Source organism: Arvicanthis niloticus, chromosome 3 (assembly GCF_011762505.2).
Source record: "Arvicanthis niloticus isolate mArvNil1 chromosome 3, mArvNil1.pat.X, whole genome shotgun sequence".
In the NCBI taxonomy this organism is placed as follows: Eukaryota; Metazoa; Chordata; class Mammalia; order Rodentia; family Muridae; genus Arvicanthis; species Arvicanthis niloticus.
Genome location: NC_047660.1, coordinates 122,385,420 through 122,408,894, shown reverse-complemented (window position 1 = coordinate 122,408,894; position 23,475 = coordinate 122,385,420). Strand labels below are relative to the sequence as shown.

Below are 23,475 nucleotides of genomic sequence, written 5' to 3'. Positions count from 1 at the left end.
GTACACATACATAGATAAGCAAAGCACAAATCTTCATAAAGTAAATTTTAAAAATACAGAGTTAAACATTTTAAATGTGTTTCCATTCAACAGTGTGTTTCTTGATAGTTTCCTGAATCATACCCCCCTTTCCCCTGCTAATGTGATAATTACATAAAACTTCTCCTCAGACTTTACTGTTTGAGGACACACCCATAGCTGTTGGTTGGAGGCTAAGGTAGAAGAATCACAGGTATAAGGTCTGCCTAGCCTATAGGGTATATTCAAGGCCAGGCCAAGCAACTAAGGAGACTATCTCAAAATAAAACTACCTCTGTGCTAGAGTATTTGCCTAACAAGAAGAGGCCTTGAGTGTAATCTCTAAGACTACAAGCTTTTGTTATTAATCAAAAATCTTTTTAATATGTTACTGATTTTTGCTACCAAAACCTGTTCTGCCCTTTATAAACTCAGTGTCTTATAGGTTGATTTCATATATCCTTGTTTTTTCCTTAACACTTATTTCCTTAACACACATTTCTCTGGATTATCTTAAACAGATGCGATCTGGTCAGCTTTCTCGAAAGTTGTGGGGATCTAGCAAGCGGCTCAGCCAGATTTCATCTGGAGAAACCGAATATAATACTCAAGATTTCAAGTGATTATTCCTTCCACCTTCTGCGATGGAGAAATTAGCTTCATTTATTGCTTTGTCACTTTAGCTGCATCTCTTCACTCTGAAAGTCTTTAAGGGTTTTACCCTTAAAAATGGATTCCCATGCTTTGATATTGGAGCACATGCCTGTAACACTAATATTTGAGGGGCTGAGGAAGGTGGATCTTAAGTTCAAGGCCAGCCTGTGCTACATAGCAAGACCTTATCTCAAGAATAAAGAAGTTGTAGATTGTATTAAGTCCATTTTTAAAGTTTTACCAATATGAGTCTAGTTTTATTAACCAGTACTAAAATTCAATTGAGAAAAAACATTTGATTTGATTTAATAATTTGATTAAATAATTCCAAATTATTAAATCCATTAAAAAACAAACTTGTAATATTATATTTTAAGGTTAAATTCCCTTAATCTAAGTAGCAAAATTCAAGGTATTTCTAATAAAGTAGTCGTATAGATAATGGAGAGTTGAGGGATGAGGCTCTTCATGTGTTCTGTAGATGGTCACATCTCTGTTTACTGCTCATGAAGCCCCTGGTCCAGGTAATAACCTCTCAGACATTTGTTTACCATTGAATTTTCACAAGTTGCAGGTCTGCACAGTTGGATTAAATACAAACATTGAAATAGTACAGTGGTTCATTTCCCTATCCCTAATATTTAATATATTACTAATAAAATGTATTTAATTGCAATAAAAGTTGAATACGAAAAAAGAAAAACTAGAGATAAGTTTTACAAATGTACTTCATTAATAGTATATTTAAGAAAAAATGCTAATTGTGTCTTTGGCCAGCCTGTCCTTTGAGTAGCATTTGCAGCACAATTTACATCTATGAAATTCAAATTTTTGTGCATTTGTCTTTGTTAAGCAAACATTGTATGTACTCTCTTTGTATTAAGTATTTTTACTCTGATGATTATGAGTTATCAGTAATGCCCTAAAAAAGTCATGGTTGATGAAAATAATATTGCATAATTCAAAGTAGTCATTTAAAGTAGTATTGAGAAAAATCCTTTTTCTTGCTTGTTATATATATGTATATATACAACTGTTAGGATAATAGCTAATTTTATTATAGTTTGTTAAATATTACATTATATTTAAATTTTTAAGTAAAAAAGCTGATTGATTAATTTGGAATTCAAAGTGATTTTTATTTGTTTTTGTAAAATTGACTTGAGTTAGGTCAGAGAAGTTTTACAACTAGCAGTATTGGTAATTAGATTCCATGGGCTTTGAGAAAATCTATGAATCTCAGACGCTGTATAGAAGTTTATATGTTGAGATTATTTTCAGGAAAGAACTATTGCACGGCTTTCTTAAAATGATCTATGGACAACAACAAATGATTTTACTATGGTAGCCTTTAAAATTTATACTTTTTTATAATTCTGATAACCATAGATTTTTCTTATACCTACTTGTCTTTTCAGTTGAATCTTAAAGAACTTTTGATTTTCCATTTTCTCTCTCTTGTTGACCACAGTATTCAGTGGCCTTTTCTTCATAATTTAAAAACTGTGTTTTGAAAAATTTAGAAATAAGGGCTGGCGAGATGGCTCGCAGGTGACGATGGCTTATCTGTAGGGGATGTGATGCCTCTAGGCAGGCGGATGGGTATGCAACAGGGCACTCAGTTTACAAAAGTTAGAAGTAAAAGATTATGTTTAGGGAAAATTTTCAATATTTTGTTGTTGAGACAGGATTAGTAAAACACTGCAAAATCGCTGTCTACTTAGTTAAAATTATCTGACTCAGGAAAAAATAGCTGTATTTTAGATAAGTAATATTAAAATCAGCTGGTACAAAAGAAGAATTTGTGTAAATGTAAAGACTTCCTTTTTGAAATGTGTTGGAAGTCTCCCCAAGTCAGTAGAGATGGTTATGCTAAGTGAAACATGTCTTCTGTTCCTTCCCCACCCTCCAGATGCTACAATCATGCCATCAAGGCTTTGTGCACCCTGAAATTGTTAGCAGAGTTCAAATCAGAACCAACATGAGTGGGTTTTCTTAATTTGAAAAATAGTGATTTGGGAACAGGGTATCACTCCACAGTAGAATGCTTGCCTTCATTGTTCAAGATTCTGGGTTTGCTCCCTCGCATGGGTGAGAGAGAGGAGTAGAAGGAAGAGAGACAGAAAAACACAGAGACAGACTCTGACGACTTTAAGTCAAGACTCAAATTTATCCATGCATTCCTTGTTTTGAAATCACTTAATATTGGATTTATGATTTTTTTTTTTACTTAAGAATTATAAAAACTTTGACAATCTAAAGAAAAATCCTAAGTGTATGGTGTTTGACTGCTGCCTTTTAGTGGGAAACTGAACAAGTAAAATTTCTTTTATAACATGAATACAAAGCTTTGCTCAGTTTCATAGAGATCTGACCTAAATTACTGCTAGATGTTAAACAGAGAATCATTCCTGATAATTGGGATTTTTTTCTAAAAACTATAAACCATAAATGTGTTGTGCAAATACTAAGAATATTCTTGAAGAATGAACTTTTATATTTATTAAAATAAGCAAATACAGTGGAACTATTTGAGTAATATACTCATATTACTCAACAGTAATCAGTAAACAGTACTGTATTGCTGTATACTGTATATACTTGAGAGTAAAACCGTGAGTGTTCTGTTATTACTTAGGTAAAATTGAAAAAGAAAAGGAAGAACAAATCAGTAAACAGTAGATCGTGACATTAAAAATCACTAGATAATATCACTGGGAAGATATGCTTTGACAGATAGAGATGTAGATATTATCCATAGAAAGATATAGTGGAGGAAATTATTAGAATGGATTGATAACTGGATATTTTGGTTAATGAGTATAAATTCTCAGCTTGATTGCTTTGAGTGTCAGTTCATTTTTTCAGAATTTTTCATCTGCTTTTGTTTCTTTTTTTTTTTGTGAGAGGGAGGGAACGCAGTCTGAGTGGTACTCGGTTTAATTTTAATGGTCTTTTGTTTCTTTTTTATTTTTAAATCTTTTTTAATTGGATATTCTACTTATTTACATTTCAGATGCTATCCTCTCCCCCCCCCCCCCGCAAGAACTCCTTATCCTGTCCCCCCTCCCACTGCTTCTATGAGGGTGTGCCCTTACCCATCCACCCACTCCCCCTCCCCACCTGGCTTTTGTTTCTTGATAGAGGAATCATGAATATAAAAATCTCAGCATCTTGATAATGAGAGCTTTATTCTCACATAATGTTCTTTCTTTTGGAAAGGGAGGTCAGTAGGAGTTGGTGGTGGTTGTATGTGTCTCTGTATGTGTGTGCCTGTGTGTGTTTGTATATACACATTTATATAATTGCTGTATACTGTATATACTTGAGAGTAAAACCGTGAGTGTTCTGTTATTACTTAGGTAAAATTGAAAAAGAAAAGGAAGAACAAATCAGAGCATGAAGGTCAGGGAGCTGCAAGTACAGACTGGCAGTAGTAAGTCTTCGTGGCCAGTGTCACCTGTGAAGGAGTTTCTATTCATTTCTTTAAGTCACAGTACATTTGTTTGTAGGAGAAAAACATCTGCAGAGTCGTAAGCCTGCTTTTTCTTTTTTCCTTGTAGATATGTCAGACTATTTTTCCAAGAACTGGTACTGAAATGCAGTACAGGAGACTTGAGGGTGGTCTCTTAATCTTAGCCTCTTTATATTTCTTTTGAAAGAGGCTAAGAAAATTAGGTTGAGTACCAGTTTTTGTTTGGTGATGGTAGATGCAAGGCTTTTTTCTGTAAGTGTAACATTTTTACTAAAGATAGCTCTAAGTAAAGATTCTAATTGAATTTTGAGAGGTTGGTTTCTTTAAAACATTTATATTTATAAAATAAATAGCCTCGTCTTTGCCTCCTTTTCAGTGGAACCATGAGTACTTGGACTGTATTGAATCTAAACAAGGTATTAACTGCATAGTATCTGGGGGTGTGAAGATGTGAGTCTTCTCACTTCCTACATTGCTATTCCTGTCTTCTTTTTTTTTTTTTTTTTTTATTCTTTTTTTTTTATTTATTTTTTTATTCCTGTCTTCTTAACTGTATTTTTTATGTACAAAATGAAGTGTCTTGTTTGTACCTGCAACATCTGTGGTTTTTATTTCTCACCCAGACCCCTGCTCTGATGCTTGCACTCCGTCTCTCTCAGAGACTCTCTGAGCATGTGGAGGCATCTCTACCACCACAGCAAGTGCTCATCCTCAGTGGTTCTTTCTGATATATGGGTGTGTACTTTGCATGTGATTTGTTTCAGATGCCCATATATAGACATCATTTTGTAAAATTTCTTCATAGTGCTTTTCCTGATGGCATTAGGCAACAATACAATATTATCAGTATTTAATATTATGTATAGTGTGGGCCATAGGCATACTTATTTAATTGAAATGTAGTATTTTCTGTGCCAGTGGTTATCCCCAACTTGCCAGTGCCTTTACTAACTTTGTTTCACATGGACAGAACCGCTGTATTGAAAAGTTCACTTATCTTTTAAATTTGCTTTAGACCTTTTGCATTTGAAAATCATAGTTAACATTTACCTTCAACAAAATTGTTTCTTTGCTAGGTTTTATACATATACTTCATAATACCTATCAATCAATATTTTCCACACTTAAAAAGTGTACATTTTTCCAGTATTGGGGATTGAATTTAAGGCCTCATGCATCCATGTTAGACAAGAAAAAACAGCATTAGCAGTGTTAAACGAAAAAACAGAATTGAGCATCTTGTAACATTGAACTTTCAATAGAGTTCTTCCACTAGAAAAGCATTGGTAAATTCTACTAAGTACTTCTGATGATATCTGCAGGTATGACAGAATAGTGTATGGAATATTATTTGATTTTTCATAGGTTTTAGAGCTTAGCGCTAATGGAGCATTAACATTTGAGAGATCTAAGCTTGTGCTAGCAATGTATCTCAGTGACAGTACACTTGAACATGAAGCCTTAGGCTAGCATTTTTCCTGCAACACTGGGGACAGAGTATAGGCCTCATACACGGTAGGAGGGGTTCTACCACTGAGCCTGACATCCTCAGTTCATATTCATAGAGTTGTTCTTAATTTAAGATCCAGTTTATCTGTAGGGATTAATAAATGTACTATGCCTAGGTACTACTTGGGATTTTCGGTGATTTAATTAGTCCTAGCTCTCAAAAATTATAAATATATTATGCACATATACTATGTATAAACAGATATGTATTGAAATTGCAGATGGTTATATTTTTATTTGTTGAAAATCATGTGGCCATCCTAATATGGGATTTATATCTCTTCTCTGCCTTTTAGCTACCATGAAGTATAGAATATAAAAAGTATGTGGTTTTTTTTATTATTAATACCTTATATTAAAAATGGCTATATTATCAACTTCAATTTTTTGGCAGTGATAGTTATTCAACAGGCATATTTTCTTAGACCACTGTCTTTACTGATACCACACAGAAGTGGTTGCTAAACACAGTGCAAGATTTGGACATATAAAAGTAATTCTTTTTGTGTCAAAGAAAAAAACACAAATTCAGTGGTATATATCTTCCCCTAAGGCAGAAAGCAAAGCGAATGTCACTGATTCAGCATTCTTTTTCTGACAGAGTTTTTATGTTCCTTGAAAATGTGTATCTTAGATATATTAGCATAACGATAGCCAAATTTCATCATTTGAAAATTACTAAATCAGACAAAGTGGTATGTGCATAGGGTTCCAATAACTTGGGAGACTGAGATAGAAGTATCACTTGGACCCAGAAGTTCAGGACCGTCTGATAGTGTAGTGAGATCTCTATCTCAAAAATAAGTAAATAAGTAATTAATGTTCCAGAGTTGACAAAGAAGTGCTGCTGCTGTGTGTGTTTGCTCTTGTAATGGCTTTCTAGTAATTTACCATCGTTCTTAACTATTTTTGAATGATTACAAAGTTTCACTGCTTTATAATGCTATTATAAACTAAACATAGCTATGTAAGGTGAGTTATATTGAGAGTAAGAGCAGTTAGGATTTAGATGAAATTGAAAAGTTTTACTGATTAAAATGCAAACTATTTTTAAAAGAAGTCTTATTCCAGTTAAGATTTTATTTAAGTAATATATTTCTATTTACCTTATATTAAAATTACATATTCTCTGGTAGGGTAGTAAAGTTTAGAATTAGGCTTTAATGTTGTTTAGTTTAGTTTAGTTTAGTTTAGTTTAGTTTAGTTTAGTTTTTGAGACAGAGTCTCATTATGTAGCCTTGGCTGGCCTGTAGCTACCTATGTAGACTAGGCTGCCTTGAACTCAGAGATCATCTGCCTGTCTCCCAAGTGCTAAGATTTTCAAGAATATACATAATTATATTGCTTTTCATAAGTAAATCTGGTAGGGAGATATCAGTAGTTAAGATTTAATTGAAAACAGTTTAGATTCTTGTCATATTGGATCTAAAGAAACATTTTTTGGAAGTGTGAATGTTTTGTTAGATAATCCCTAGTGACTTACTTTGTTTCTATACTCCCTCCAGAATTAGGTGTTAATGTGGCTCTTAGGGCTGATGACCTTTTGTATTTCAGACGATTCTTCTTCCTATTCTGCCTTGTACTTTCAAAAGACTGTGCCTTGGAGACATAACTACAAATGTTCTGTATATAGCTGCTGCTCCTTACATTTTACAGAAGCAACCTTGTGAGGAAGCCAGGGGCTTTCTGCAGACTCTTACGGGCTAAACTTCCCTTTCCCACTCATTTGCTTTTTGTACAGTTGGAGAAAAAAAAAAAGCAAAAATTAATCAGATTTCTAGATAGCCAGTTCTATTAAATTCATTATAAATTAAAACTAAATTAACAAACATTTGATTAATTTGACAGTTTTTCTGGGACTCAGAAGCATTTCAGTTTTAACAGGGTGACAGTCTCTTGAATTCATGAATATATGTACATTGGCTCAGAAGGGTTAACTGAAAATTCAAGATGTCTTCTTTAATAAACAAAAGGTACTTAGCAGCTGTGTATGATGGGAGACTTGTAATCCCAACACCCACAAGCTTCAGGCAGGAGGATTGCCTCAAGTATCTAGGCTACCCTGGACTACAGAATGAAGTCTGTTTATATCTGTCTGCCTACCTGCCTGCCTGTCTGTCTGTCTTATCTGTTTGTCTGTGTGTGTCTCTGTCTCTCTCCCCCTCAACAACTTAAAAATTGTGCTGCTAGTTCTATTTAAGGAGTTCTGTGTTTATCTTAAAATGTCCCTTTTCATTTGTTCCACTGGAATTGATTGAAAAAAGAATAGTAATATGCCTTTTTTATGTTGAATTATTGACTGTACAAACTGTGATTCATTGAGTATTTATATGCAAAAAGGGGGGTTTCAAAGTTGAACAGGTTTTAGACTTTATGAGGATGTAAATAACTTTAATTAGCATTCTGATAACAAAATTACTGTTTGGTGCAACTCAATTCTTTCTGCTCTCATCCTTCTGAACTTGAAGATACAAGGTGTATTTTGTTTTGTCACATAAATATTTTTAAGAATGTCACTGAATGTATATGAGTTAATGTTTGATTTGTTTCTGTATAGTATGATCAAAAATAGTTGAAAATTTTGCACTTTGTTAGTCTCCTGGAAATTTATATTCTAATATTTTTAAAGAGTGTACATTTATTTTGTACATAATAAATTAGCTTTGTATATGACAGTGGGTTTGAATCAAATAAAATGCTACTTTCATTATTTGGTTTATAGTTCTGTTTATGGTCTTGGACTAGAATTTGCTGTGTCTAAATTCTTTGAGTAGACAAAGAATTGAATGCAGCATTTAGTAAACAGGAAACCAAACACTATTTGTTTCTCAGATGAGAGTCTCCTGTGATCTGCACAAGGTAAGTATTAATATTATTTCATCAGACTCTGTCATTCATAAAGAGACTTTCATTTTAAATCATCCCAAAAACGTTGACTCAGTTTTTTCTCAATAAGCGATAATCTTAAATTCTCATGTTAACCAGATTATACATTCAATTTTTAAAAAATTTAATTTTGTAATCAAAATATTTTATGCATCAACTTTGGAATTTTTATTCATCTAACAACTAAATCCTGGGCTCTAAGCCTGATAGCCATTCTACTACTGAGCTACCCTCCCAGCCTCTGTGACTGACTTTGTGTGTCTAAGCACTACCCTAACTGCTCATTTCTGGTTAAGGTAGTGCGACAAAACAGATGCTCCTCCAGCCTCTTGATGGCGTTTTGTCTCTGTATCCAGACCCACTCCAGAAGTTGGCGATGTGAGCTGGTCACAGTGGTGCATGTCATGGAAGGCTCTTCACTAGAGCCTTCTGCACTACACCCGTCAGCATCTCTCCCATCAGTGTGTGGTCAAAGCCTGGTCAGTGACAGGGTCAGTTAAAACCATATCAGGCACCAGATAAGTGTTTTCAAAGGATGATAAAGCTCATGTTTTATTGTCACTTAATATCGCATCAATCAGTCGATGAGAATGTTTCTTAAGCCTTTGGATGTGGGCCTACTGATGCAGACCTATAAACCTAGCTACTTGAGAGCCTAAGGCAGGAGGATTGCAAGTTCAAGGCCTGTGTGGGCTACAGAGAGAGTTCAAGGCAAACTCAGACAATATAATAATACCATGTCTCAGAAATGAAAAGTCTGATACAGACCTCAAAAGAAGTGAAAAGTGGCTGGAAATGTAGTTCATGGCAGAGCACTTGGCTGTTATATGTGAGCAAGTCTCCCTGGTACCACAGAAGTAAAACCTTTTTGAGTGTTTATATTTTATTCACTTACTTGGATCATTTGGACAAATAGCCTGTAAAACTTTACCTAGTTGTCATTTAGTGTAGTTTTCAAAGGAAGATCTATTTAAAGTATGTTTAATTGTAACTGTAGGCATTATTAATGTCAAGAAAGCCTATAGCAAATGTGTTAATTTCATAGTCTAATAATAAATTTTTAAAGTTAAGGAATCTTATATTAACCCACATACATGCAATATATAAAATTTAAATTTTAAAAGATACAGGAATTTGGGGTACTACCTGGTTGCATTTCTATAAAACTAGCCACATTTTTATTCATATACTCTCTCTCTCTCTCTCTCTCTCTCTCTCTCTCTATATATATATATATATATATATATATATATATATAATTTATATATATTCATACTATATATACACACATATATACATATATATAATGTATTTTTAAGTGGATGGTATCACCCCTTAAACTAGGGTAAGATAAGCCTGTATATTGGGTCTCATGCATTAGGTATTGCTGCAAGATATTTAATCACATGTTGAAGCCCTAGAAGCCCTAGATTTTATTTACTGGGAAAACTTATTTTTAGTTGTAGTGTAGCTCAGCCTTACTCATACTTTTAATCCAATGTTGTAAATCCAATGTTTAATCCAATGAAGTCATCCACAGGTCAAAAGATGGAGCAAGTGATCAGTTGATAGGAAGTAAACAGAGGATTATTAAGAAGAAAAAGCATACAGAGTAAGAGGGAGTAAGGAAGATGGATAGATCCACAGGAAGGAGAGGGGACAGACATTCAGTTTGAAGGAGGTTTTTTGAGACAGTGTGAGAGGAAGGTTTCTAGTAGAACATAGGCTGAGGAGGAATATCATCTGGGTACTTTTCTCAGCATCTGGCTCTCGAGTCTTCATTGGTGAAATGGAGTAATTAAGATTCTGTTTAAAAAACAAGGTATACTTCTATCCCAAATCAGAGGAAGTCACAGTGGACCCTGTCAGAGCTTTGTAGCCAGTGTTTGTACATTAAACTAAATTTTCATGTTCTTAACTAATAATGATCATGTTCTAGAGAAATCTCCTGTCGTAAAGGCTTGTGTGTCATATTGCTGCTAAGGTTGAGTAATTAGGTAATTTTGCAAAATCTTTGCTAGCAGGATACATATAACAACCTAAGTATTATTTCCAGGTAGAGCAGTGTCTGAAGACAGCTACAGTATATTCATAATAAATAAAAATCTTTAAAAAAAATCAGTTGTTACAAGTAGAGGCTCAGGAACTTTACAACATTATGTGACTTTCAAAGGAAATAGCAGGTGGAGACGTGCTGTGTCATGTGGCACCAATTGTTTCTTCTGGAAGTTACAGTTAGTGAACTGAATACTCAACAATTAGTTTGGGTATACACCTATAATCCCAGCAATCAAGAAGCAGAGGTAGTTGGATCTCTTCACAGTTTAAGACCAGCCTAGTCTACATAGGGAGTTCCACGACAGCCATAACTACTTAGTAAGATAGATCTTGCCTCAGAAAAAAAATAAAAGAGAATTAGTTTGTTAACAGTTGTTACAAGGGACTAGAGAAGACTGACTGTTCTTCCAAAGGTCCTGAGTTCAATTCCAGCAACGACATGGTGGCTCACAACCATCTGTAATTGGATCCAATGCCCTCTTCTACTGTGTCTGAAGACAGCTACAGTATATTCATAATAAAAATAAATCTTTTTAAAAAATCAGTTGTTACAAGTAGAGGCTCAGGAACTTTACAACATTAAGTGACTTTCAAAGGAAATAGCAGGTGGAGATGTTCTGTGTCATATGGCACCAATTGTTTATGAGATTATATGGATTTAGACACTACTTATTGAGGCACTACACAAGCCAGGCCTGGTGCCACTGCCCTAAAATCCAAGCTGCTGAGGGGGTTGCGAGACCCTTCTGAGGAATCTAAGGATTCAAGGCCAGCCTGAGTGGAGTAATGAGACCCTGTCTCAAAACCAAGCTGGCTAAGCTAGAGTTCAGTGTTGAGTGTTCTAGTCTACCCCAGGGGTGTGTGGGTGAACTCAGTATTGGCGACAGGAAGAAGTGGTGCATGAATAAGCAAAATGGCCGTCTTCAGTAAAACTTAGTCTCTAGAACATGCATGTGGAGTCCCACAGTCCTTAAGAAAGAAAGTACAAAGAAGTTTATGGCCTGTCAGCGTGGGTAGCTACTAGAGGTATTTCCTCTAAATTGACCACTCTCTTGCCATTGTAGATTTAATCCTCTTTATTGGTCTTCAGCTAAAGAATGGGAGTTCTTCAGGACAATAGGTGTTCCTTGTGATGGAATTGACCCAAGAGATGTTTCAGAAAGACTTTCCCTTGGAAGAGTTTCAGTAGGTCTTAAGTGTTAACACTGTGTTAGTTGCTTTTCGTCTCTGACAGAATATCTGAGAAAATATCATAGGGTACAAAGATTTATTTTGGCTCATGTTTCAAAGATTTCAGTCTATGGTCTTGACTGCACTCCTTAAGATTCCCATACATAGTGTGATAGACTGGGGCAGGCAGCATGTGTAGGGCAAAGGTGTCCACCTCACAGTGGTCAAGAAGCGGTGACAAGGACGGATAATATGTTCCCTTCAAAGGCTCATCCATCCTCTCCCCCAGTGGACCACTACCTTTAACTAGGACACATCTTCCACAGTTCCCCATTGACAAGTGTGCCAATGGACTAATGCACTGATTAGAGTCCTCTTGAGTCAATAAGCCTGTCATCTGGTAACCAAACCTTAAACCATGATGTTCTAAACATTTTTAGACATTTTATACTCTAGCCCTAACACTGACCTTAGAGTTCTATTCCTTTTCAAATAGTGTAAATATTATATTCCCCAGAGCTTTGATTATAGGCAATTGCAAGCCCCAGAGGATTGTAACTTTGAGATCGTCTTGAGCTACATAGCAAAACCTTGTCTCAAACACCTGTCATTCAAAAGTAATAGATTTCCAACATGGAGCAAGACATTAGAGAGGTGGTATGTTTGATAGGCATTGTGACTACCTGTACAATTAGATTTAGGAGTCTGATTCTCAGCCATATGTGTAGCTGTACAAGTTAAAGGATTTGAGAATAGCAAAAAAAGCCTGGCTCTTTCTTCTTCTTCAATACTTTATATTGGAAGTTTAAGACCTAAAACTTTTTTGTTTTGTTTTTGTTTTTTGAGACAAGTTTTCTCTGTAGCCTTAGCTATCCTGTAACTCACTCTGTAGACCTGGCTGGCCTCCAACTCATAGATCTGCCTTTCTCTGCCTTGTGAGCACTGCGTGTATGCCACCAACACCCAGCTTAGAGTTATTGAGATTTTTATTTTATGTGCATCAGTGTTTGCTTGAGTAAATGTCTGTGTACCAAATGCATGCAGTACCTGTGGAGACCAGAAGAGGGTATTGGGTTCCCTGGGATTGGAGTCACAGATGGTTGTGAAGAGCATGTGGGTACTGGGAATTAAACATAGGTCTTCTGGAAGAACAGCCAGTGCCCTTAACATTGAGCTGCCTCTCAGACCTCTTTGATAACTTCCTTAGGGCAGTCAGAAATTGCTCTCTACCCCACAATCTTTTATGATCTCACTGGAGTCATTAACAGTCCTTAGCCTTCTGACAGCACTGGAGAGGATTTGACTAGTCCACATGATGCCATCTGAGGGAAGGATAACATCAGGAGCCCATTGGATGTATTCTTAACCTAGTTCTAGAATTCTGTTTTGACAAGATCAACTTGGGGACCTCCTACTATGTCACCCAGAGACCATTCTATCAAGAAACTGTTGAATCCAGGTGGTTCAAATGGCTAATAATGAAGTTACATACAGAGATGGAGGTTGTTTAAAGGAGTAAGGGATGTCAAAATAGAGTAGTAGTGGGGCAAGCTGTTGTTTAGAGAGACTAGGGTCACACACAGAAGGAGCCCTGTACCTCAGAAGCCACTGCTCTGGTGAGATGAGATCCAGCTTCGACCAGCAAATACTGCACAGATACATAGTCTCACTGTGTAGCTCTGGCTGTTGTGGAACTCAATATGTAGACCAGAAGTAGACCAGGCTTGACTTGAACCCACAGAGATTTACCTGTCTCTGTCTCCTGAGTGCTGGGATTAAGGGCATGTGTCACTATGCCCAGCTAGCCTCAGCTTTCTTCTGTGGAAGTCAATGGGAAGTAAGTCCACAGAAACTCTTGCCAGAAGGAATAAACTTCAGTGGTCATAGAATGGTGGTGAAATAGAAGAATGGGAAACAACCAACAAATGTTTTCAGTTACTTCAGAAAAATGGAACCTCAGTGAAATGTGAACTAATAGAACACTAAAAATAACGTGCAGCCAGTTAACAGTCTCGATTTTGTGCTTCGGAGGCTTATATCTCAATATATCAATAAACAGGGTGACAGTCACCCTGTTATCGAATCCTGGCTGATTTTGATAGTAAATAACATTGGTGGGACTGGGGAGATTGTTCAGTAGGCAAAGTGCTTGCTCTGCATGCAAGCGAGAGCACTGGACTTGGAAACCCCAGCACCCAAGGAAATGCCCATTGGGTGTAGCAGTGGACCTGTAATTCCAGCCCTAGGGAACCAAGACACAAATGTCATAGGTCTCAAAGAAATTGGCTAGTTAAACTAGATGAGTAGTTGAACTCTGGATTCAGTTGAGAGCACCTGCCTCAGTGGAGAAGGTGGAGAGTAATTGAGGAAGGCTTCTAACATCAGCTTCAGGTCTCCACATGTGCGTTTGAGTATGCATGAATGCACACGCACACACATGCACATATGGGCACACACACACACACAAACATACACTCATACACCAACATACAACAATGATATTCATTTAATCAATCATAAGTATATAAACTTGTCTGGGCTGCCCTGGTGCTGTCTGTATTTTAATGTTAGTTTTACATCCTCAAGAGGAGGTGCCCCAACACGAGGAGTAGATCACGTACTCAGATGATTTCATGTGAACCTTCTCCCCATTTTAACTGGTCAGATAAAGGCTAGAGCCTGTGACTGGGCAGCGCAAGGGAAAGGTGGGGCTGGAGGTTTTAGAGAGTAGGGCAAGAGTAGGGAACGGAGGAGGAGAAGACAGAGGAAGAGGAGCTGGAAGGAAATGGAGAACTATATGGCCTGGAGAAACCCCAAGTAGCAAGGGATCTCATAGCTGGGGACCAGACTAGTGTAGTGGTACGTCTGCCCAGTCTAGACATGCAGCTTATAAATACTGGAACTGAGTTGTATGTTTTTGCACAGGCTTACTGGGGTTGGAGATTTACTGCCTTCTGAGTGCCAATATTACTGGTGTGAACCACTATTGGTTTATAATTTTACTTATGTATAATATTTAATTCTATATAATTTCAGGCCATCAAGTTAATAATAAAAGTATGATGCTATTTTGAAACATTCATAGTGATTTTAAATATTTTGAATTTCAAACTACTTAAGTACTTAAATATCTTTTTAAATATTTAAATTCTTATTTGTGTTTTTTGTTTTGTTTTGTTTGAGACAAGATTTCTCTCTGTAGCCCTGGCTGTCTTGGAACTCATTCTGTAGACCAGGTAGGCCTCAAACTCAGAGATTTGCCTAAATCTGCCTCCCCAATGCTGGGATTAAAGGCATGTGCCATCTATGCTAGGCTAATATTTAAAATTTTTAAGAGGAGTCTTAAAACACTTAAGAATTTAGACTCATAAAACTGAAAACTATTTTTGCAGTTGCCATTTGATACAGGTCTCACTTTGTAGTTGAAGACACTTACAACTCACTATGTAGACCATGCTGGCCTTGAACGTCTGGCAACCCTCCTGCCTCTGACTCCAGAGCACTGGCAATATATGTGTGTACCTCCATGCCTGGTTCTGAAAAGCTTTCTTTAAATTCAGTATGAGAACATGCTGAAGTATGTAAACAAGGTCTCAGAGAGCTTCTTCTATGTTAAAGATTTTTATAAGGCTGGTTGATCAGAACTTTGCAGATACAGAGTCAAAATTGTCTTAGGCTATGTTCAGTCTCCTTAATTGCATACCTGTTCCTGACCTAGTATCTTTTCAACTATTAAGTAAAACCTGTCTTATACCAGTAGCCTCCACAACCCAAAGACTAAAAATGGCACCAGAAACTAACAGTTTCTCCGGCTTTTTGGTAACTTGCTGTCTTAGTTCCTTTTTTCCTGCTGTGACAAAACATCATGATCAAGGCAACATATGAAAGAAAGCATTTAATTGAACATATGGTTTCAGAGGCTTCCAGTCCATGAAGACAGAGACAAGGCATGGCAACAGGAACAACTGAGACCTCACCTCTAGATCAAAAGCAGAGTTGGAGAGAGTTAAGCAGGAATGGGGGTGGGAGGCCTGGCTGCTTTTGAAATCTCAATACTCACTTCCGGAAACAACTCCTCCAACAAGGCCACACCTCCTAATCCTTTGCAAACAGTTCCACCAGCTGGTGGACAGAGTTCAAACAGTGACCTCTGGGGACCAGTCTCATGCAGACCACCACACTTGCCTACTTGGTATCTCCACCTATGTTGGTGAACGCCTTGACTTATCATTTTCTTTTCTTCTGTGATGGTAAAAGTCTATAGAAAAGATTCATGTTATTTGGGGCAACCCAACTCTGTATTCCTGGACCATGTTTACCTATATTTGGCTCAAATAAAGTTATTTCTTATTCTCTTTGAAGTTAAGAGCTATGTTTTGCATTGACAATTGACCAAAAAAAAGTGAAAAAACTGCTTTTCAAGAACAAAAATTTTCATTCAGACAAATTCCCATAAAATTAGTACCATGTGTGTTCTTTTGTGATTGGGTTACCTCACTCAGGATATTTTCTAGTTCCATCCATTTACCTAAGAATTTCTCGAATTCATTATTTTTAATAGCTGAGTAATATTCCATTGTATAAATGTACTACATTTACACAATGTACTCACAGTATGGTGAGGACAGCCCCTCTTATTATCCAATCATATTAAATGATTGTATCAAGGGACCAAGAGGCAAAGAACTCCTGACTGTTCTCACTGCTTCATGAGCCCAGTCAAACCCAATCCCTCCAGCTATCCATCTGGGCTGCTCTGGTGCCTTGACTCAAACATGAAACTACATACAGAATTCCTGGATTACCTGAGCCCCTGCCTCATGAAATCATTCAAAATAATACCCCATAGTTGCCAGTGGTAGGGTATGTAGTTGGGAATGGCTAAACACTTCATTCTCTTGCCTCCACCTCCTGGATGCTGGGATTACAAAAGTGTGCCACCAGGCAGGTTTATGTGGTACTGGGGACTGAAGCCAGGACTTTGTACGTACTAGAAAAGCACTCTACCAATCTACCTCTGCAGCCTCCGGTTTTCAGTTCTACATAGAAGAAAATGGAGCTTGCAAAACTCAAGGAATTTACTGCAAGTCATAAGTAACAGCCGGAAATCCCATTGCCTGCCACTGTGGCCAGAAATTCTTCCTTCCCACTGTCTGCTACTGTGGCTTACGCCTTCAGTTCCAGCACCGGGAAGGAAGAGGCTGGCAGATCTCTGTTAGTCCGAGGCCAGCCTGCTCTACATAGTTCCAAGCTAGACAGGGATGCATAGTGAGATCCTGTCAAAAAAATAAAGCAAAACCCAACCACATTCACTGGACCGCTTTTGAGCAACAAGGGGCATCTAACGGTGCCTTCAGTCATGCAGGTGTCCAGGCTAGATTAGCGTGGGTCGTGAGTCGCACTGAAAAGCAGGAGTGAGACCACTTTGTGCTCGCGGACTTAGTGTCACAGCTTGCTTCTAGCCAGGCCAGGGTGGGACCCGGGCCTGGAGGTTTCCTTGTGGCCAGCGGAGCAGTCGCCAGTAGAAGAGGGGCAACGCCCAGCACGGGCGTGGCGGGGCGACCGCGGCTCCTATTCGCCGACCGTCCGAGGCCACCTCCCTCTCCAGCCGCGGGCGCCACCGCGGAGCGCACAGCCCGGGACCGCGCGGGCAGGCGGGAGGAAGCATAAGCATGCTGGACTTCGCCATCTTCGCCGTGACGTTCCTGCTGGCGCTGGTGGGAGCGGTGCTGTACCTCTATCCGGTAACCCCCGACTCGGGAGGCGAGGGTGCGCCTGCGCCGCAAGGACCTGGGCGGCCGGTCCGCGGGGAGCGCTCGCGGGAGAGCCACGTGGCTCCGCCCCGGAGCGCAGTCCCGGTGCGCATGCGTGCTGTGGTCCTGGGTGGGTCCCGCATTCCCAGTGTCCCGGTCGGAGTTTTGGAGGTGGCGTTCAATTACCTTGGGTGAATTTGGAGACCCTGACTCCTTCAAACTCCAATCCCATTTGCTTCCACATCAGGAGAGAAACTCCTTCCATCTTCTAGGAGCCCCCCTGCATCTGCCCTAGCGCCATTGTTGGAATGGGCGAGCTGAGCTTCCCAACCCAGACTTTGTCCACCTGTCCTTTTCAGACGGGAAACTCTCAAAACTCCGGAGTTAGTGGTTAAGGAAACTTCCTTAAAGTGTATTGTATAAAGCCGGGCGTAGTGGATTATTTGTAATCCCAGCACGGGGTGGGGAGTGGGGAGGTGGAGGCAGGAGGATGGAATGAGAGCTCAAAGCCCACCCTGGACTACATCAAACCCGGTTTACACACACACACACACACACACACACACACACACACACACACACACGGTGTGTGTGTGGTGGATTTATGGAAAAGTGGAAAGGTAGCGAACAGCCCGGGTAGATTACTGGTGATGGAGACGCTCCTTAGAAGTGTCCTGTTCAGAGCTAGTGGTGTATTAGACTAATACAGAAACCACATGCCTGAACTCATGAGAAACAAAACACTGATATGAAGAAGGTAAGAATTCAGGCCTTCCAGGAATAGGAGAACTAACTGTGCTGTAGCAAGCTAGATTCCTGTGGCTGGAGCGAATGTAAAACCAAACAGAAGATAGACATGTGTAAATGGCTGAGAAGCTATTCAAAGGGCTTTCAGTCTGCGTTCTACTGGAGGGTTTCAATAGGTAAGTGACTATTTCAGTTTTAAGAAAAACTGGGAATGCTGCCTGTTATCCTAGCACTTGGATGGTGGAGGCAGGAGAGTTCAAAGGTTTCCTCCAAAAGTTCTAGGCCAGCCTGGATCATATGAGCCCTTGTCTTAAATTTTAAATTTTGTATGCTAGAAAAGATTTTTTTTTTAATATGCGGCAAAAATGTCTTCAATTCATTCCTTTTAAATAAATGCAAATCTCTGAATCAAGGAATTTTCAGATTTAAAAGAGAACTTTAATTTGTGAGTTGGCCATGTCTAATTCCCAGGATCTTGAGCTTGAAGCCATCTTGGGCAATGAATGTAGTGAGACTCCATTTCAGAACGTTCCTAATATTATTAGCTAAGTTTTATGATAGTCATTCTGGCTACTGTGTTGAGGATGGACAGGGGTTATGGGGCTGGGGCAAAGGTGGGAGCAGAGAGAGTAGTTGGAAAGATAGCTACTATCATTTTGGTGAGAGATGGTCTGTGCTTGGAGCCCAGGTGTAAAGCCAGTGAGACTGGGTATAAAACGTGAGACTGAGTGAAGCTGGAAGAAAAACACTTTTGGGGGACAAAAATGGATTTGTCCCCAGGGAAAGTGAGGATTTTGCTTAGTTTTTATTTTGGCGGGAATTAGTGAGATTTCATAGAGATCAGAAGTTTGGGGCTACACAAGCCAGGTGTAAGAGCCCTGTTGGACATCCAAGTGGGACAAAATCAAGTATGAGAGGTCTTGAGGTTTAAGGTAAAAGCCCAGGCTGGAGGCAGTTTGGGGACTGCCAGTTATATATTATAGTGACGCCAGGAAGTTTGTTCCAGTCTCCTGGCGACTTTAGATACAGGAGAGAAGAGGTTCAAGGACTAAGCCCTGCATTCTCCATATTTAGATAGAGGCTGAAGAGAGGAATTGGGGTAAGGGAGGAGGGGACTGTAAAGAAGCCTGGGGAGGAGGAGTCAGACCGAAGAAAGGCAAGGAGTCATTAGTTGAGTCAAGTGTGGCAAAGCATGCCAAGGAAGCTCAGGTTCGAGAAATCAGTAGTATTGATAACCCAAGATGAGCGGCTCCCCAGTGGAATGATGAGGTGGTGACCAAGCTGGGGTGTACCGAAAGGTGTTAAGTATGCAGAATTGTTAGGGGGCTTTACCCTATTCTCTAACAATTTATTCAGCCCTTAGAGTGGTTTGTATCCCTGATAGACTGATGAAAAACCTAGATTTTCATTTACAAATGGTTATCAATTCAGATAACTTTCGAGTTAGGGGAGGGAGTTTGTGTCCACTTCCTTCAGTGCTGGGCCTCCGTCCCATGCTGACCTTGAGCACGCACACACCCCCTCTGTGAGTCCCTCTGTGCATTGGCCCTGCTATGTTCAGAAGGCAGCGTGTCTCTGGTTTCCTTCATCCCCTTTGCTCTTAAAATCTTTCCATTTCCTCTTCTGAAAGTTCACTGAACCCGAGGGGAACAGTTTGATGGAGACTTCCTGTTTAGGACACAGTAGTCCACGTTCTCTCACTCCCTGCATTGTCTGGCTGTGCCTCTGTGCATCGGTTCCCATCTGCTGCAGGAGGACGAGTCTCTGATGATGGCTGAGCAAGGCACTGATCTGAGTCGAGCAGAATGTTGTTACTCAATTTTACTGTTTGTTCCTCTAGCAGAACAGTAGATTTTGGCTTTCTCTAGCACCCAGGCCTGCCTAGTCTCAGGTTCTTGGCTAGTGTCAGGAATGGGTTTCATCTCATGGAGTGGGCCTTAAGTCCAAATCCTGCAGACAGGCCATCATTGTAGATCAAAGGGTTTGTGGCTGGGTTGGTGTTTATCTCTCTCTTGGGCAGCATGCAGACGACCTTCCAGTGTCCTGAACGTGATTTAGTACGAGTGGAGGCTGCAAGTCGTCACCAGCTTGACTTCTCTGCGTTCGATGAGTGTATATGTTGTCTTTTGCAATAGGGCCTTACCATTAATTGTGTCAAGAAACTAATAGCCTGGGTTGTTTGGGGGCTGACATGGGACTCCTTTGGCCAACAAATCAAATAGATGTAACCCATTCTGGTACTTTCCTCATTTGGTGATGAGAGATGGCCAGCTGGAATGCTGCCTCCTCCGTTACTTTGAGATTTGTTTTAAATTACCATCATATATGTAAGTATTTTAGGAAGCTTCTAGTACTGTATTAGGTTTCCATATGACACCTCAAATGGCCCTTTATTTTAGCTGTTTCTTCTCCTATTCCCTCCTTCAGTCTTTCTCTCCTCTCCCTCCCTGTTTGATCCTCCTATTGCAGTGTCCCCCATCCATCCATCCATCCATCCATAACTATCTATCCCATTTCACCTTCCTGGAGAGAGCCCTCCCTCCCCCTAGTCCCTTACTCCGTACCTAACCTCTTTAGTTCAAAGGATTGTAGCTTGCTTATTGAAAAATGTAACAGCTAACATTCACATATAAACAAATTCATACCATGCTTGTCTTTCTGGGTCTGGGTTACTTCACTCAGGACATTTCTTTTTTTTTTTTTTTCTAGCTTTCATCCGTTTACCTGTGGACTCCATGATTTCAGACTCTTAATGTCTGAGTAATAAATAGTCCATTGTGTAAATGTAGCACATTTTTTTTATCCACTGTGTACTAAGAGTGTTAGGGCTAAGGGTCCCTGGTTTGAAGCCCAACAGACACCTGGAGTGATGTCACCTACCTGACTCCTTGGCCTGCATGGCCTGCGGTATTTCAGGGAGTGCCTCCTGGAGTTGGCAGCTGAGACTTTGCTTTGTTTTTTGAGACAGGGAATTGCTATGTGGTATTGTCTATCCTTGAACAAGATCTTCCTTCAGTGGGAGTACACATCTGGTCAATCATGCCCAACTTTGCTTTATTATTTAAATATGATAGAAATATTTAAATAATAAAGCAAAGTTGGGCATGATTTCTGAAATAAATATGCTCTTTCTAGCATATTTAAATGCTTAAATATGCTAGAAAGAGCATATTTATTTCAGAAATGAATGAATTATAAGTTAGATGATGTAGCCAGGGCTCTGGGACCATTTATAAAAGTTCAGAACAATAGAAACAAGAAAACGGCCTTGATATGGGGGCATATATGAGGTTTCATTTGGTAAAGTGCTTGCTGAGCAAGCATGGTCTTGAGTTCAGTCCCCAGCACACACATGAAGAGCAGGACGTGGAAGTCTCTGAATAGCCAACTTAGCGTAAATGAGCACCACATCCTAGTGAGAGATCTTGTTTCAAAAATCAAGGCAGACAGCATTTGAGGAGTGTTGATCTTTGGGGCTCTACATGCATGTACACATACACCCACATACATGGACCAGTAGCCAAACATTCACCGTGTGTGCATGTGCACGCACGCGCGCGTACACACACACATACACACACACACATACACACACACACACACGAACGCATCCAGAATATACATGATATGGCTAACTGATAGTAGTTTAAATTCTTAGAGTATCTTTCGAAAATTTGACAGGGAAAGAATATGAAAGCAATTTTTTTCTATACCAAGAGCCTATTAGTTTTGTTTTGATAGAGTCTTTAGACGCTGCTGAATTGTAAAGTTGTTTAAAGTCCTGGAAACAGCTTGTTTAAACTTGTAGAGCTTTTAAGATCCGTGACAATTCACCACAGGCTCCTAAGCCATTTTATTGTTGTTGTTTTCCGTTTAGGCATCCCGGCAAGCTTCCGGAATTCCAGGGCTTCCGCCAACTGAAGAAAAGTAAGGACGTTTGTTTGTTTGTTTGTTTGTTTGTTTTATGAAGTAGAGACATTCCTTACTTTTTGGTATCAAAACAAAACTATAATTTTGTGTGTGTGTGTATGGGGTTGTTTGTTGTTGTTTTGTTTTGTTGAAGGTGCTGGGATGAAGCCCAAAGCCTCTGAGCGTCTAAGTCACTGCTGTGCCTCTGAACCACAGCCTCAGCCTAATCTATGGTTTTAAATTACTCGTTTTATTTGAATTTTTGTACTTCCAGTTTACCTCTGGAAATACACCCTGCCCTTCATTTTGAACTGAGAGGAAGGATATTGAGCTATTACTTCCCCTTTCCTGTTCAGTGAAAGCTGAAGATAAGATAGAAATAAGATACGGGGGAAATAAAACTTGGAAGCTAGCCCTCAGGTTTCCCAGGCCGTGGGCCTGCCTATGCGGTCAGATGAGTGACTGGGTAGTTCTGGATTATGTCACGAGTTCTTTATGTTGTTTTCACAACACAATTTCATGAGTTCTCCAAGTCCTTACTATGAGAACAGTGGGGTGGTGAATTTAATGGAGTTTGGGGTTTTTCGGTAATTTAAGGTTATGAGTCATCGTCTGCTGACAGTTAACTCAGAGACAGTTGCGTACGGCTTTCTGATTTTTCCAGGTTATATTGATTATATTACATGTCTGTCTTTTGTCAGAGATGGTAATCTTCTAGACATTGTGAACAGTGGAAGTTTGCATGAGTTCCTGGCTAATTTGCATGAAAGATACGGGCCTGTGGTCTCTTTCTGGTTTGGCAGGCGTCTTGTGGTTAGCTTGGGCTCCATTGATGTACTCAAGCAGCATTTCAACCCCAATAAGGCTCGTAAGTTACATTTTTTTCCTCCTCAGCTTACCTCTACCTTTGAGGACTAAATGTTTATAAAGAGAGAATGCTGTTGGATAGAAATAGCTAATGTTTATAGAATGCTTTGAACTGTGTGTTAGGTGTATATTAAAGTCTTAGTGGTTTCATTTAATAGGATACAATGATATGAAGTTATTTTTGTCTTTAATTTACAGATATGCATAACTCACTCCTATTGTGAATTACACCAGGGTTCTTTTGAGGGAATCCGAGACAATAGTTCCAGAGTCTATCTGGAAGGGTGAACATACATGAGCAGTTAGGAGAAGCCTGAGGAATATTAATGAGAGGAATAGCTAAACTGTCACATATCCAGTCTAGAACACTCGATTCACTCGGTGGTGACAGGATCAGACCCATGGAATACTGAGCGCTGACTAGATGAA

General features: G+C 39.2%; 2 protein-coding genes across 8 annotated transcripts in view; both read left to right on the top strand.

The window, feature by feature from the left end:
• Window positions 1–8,366, top strand: part of Nbeal1 (neurobeachin like 1) — a 150,752-nt gene extending 142,386 nt beyond the window's left edge. For all 5 annotated transcript variants that reach the window (XM_076931826.1, XM_076931828.1, XM_034498971.2 and 2 more), the window contains one exon: window positions 540–8,366. In XM_076931826.1, the coding sequence (XP_076787941.1) occupies window positions 540–641 (102 nt within the window). In that variant the 3' untranslated portion in view covers window positions 642–8,366. The remainder of the gene's footprint in view (window positions 1–539) is intronic.
• An 8,985-nt stretch (window positions 8,367–17,351) lies between these two features.
• Window positions 17,352–23,475, top strand: part of Cyp20a1 (cytochrome P450 family 20 subfamily A member 1) — a 47,988-nt gene continuing 41,864 nt past the window's right edge. For 2 of the 3 annotated variants that reach the window (XM_076931824.1, XM_034497141.2), the window contains exons 1-3: window positions 17,352–17,514; window positions 22,148–22,197; window positions 22,881–23,047. In XM_076931824.1, coding sequence (XP_076787939.1) covers window positions 17,443–17,514; window positions 22,148–22,197; window positions 22,881–23,047 — 289 coding nt within the window. In that variant the 5' untranslated portion in view covers window positions 17,352–17,442. The remainder of the gene's footprint in view (window positions 17,515–22,147; window positions 22,198–22,880; window positions 23,048–23,475) is intronic. The other variant, XM_076931825.1, reaches the window with a different exon arrangement.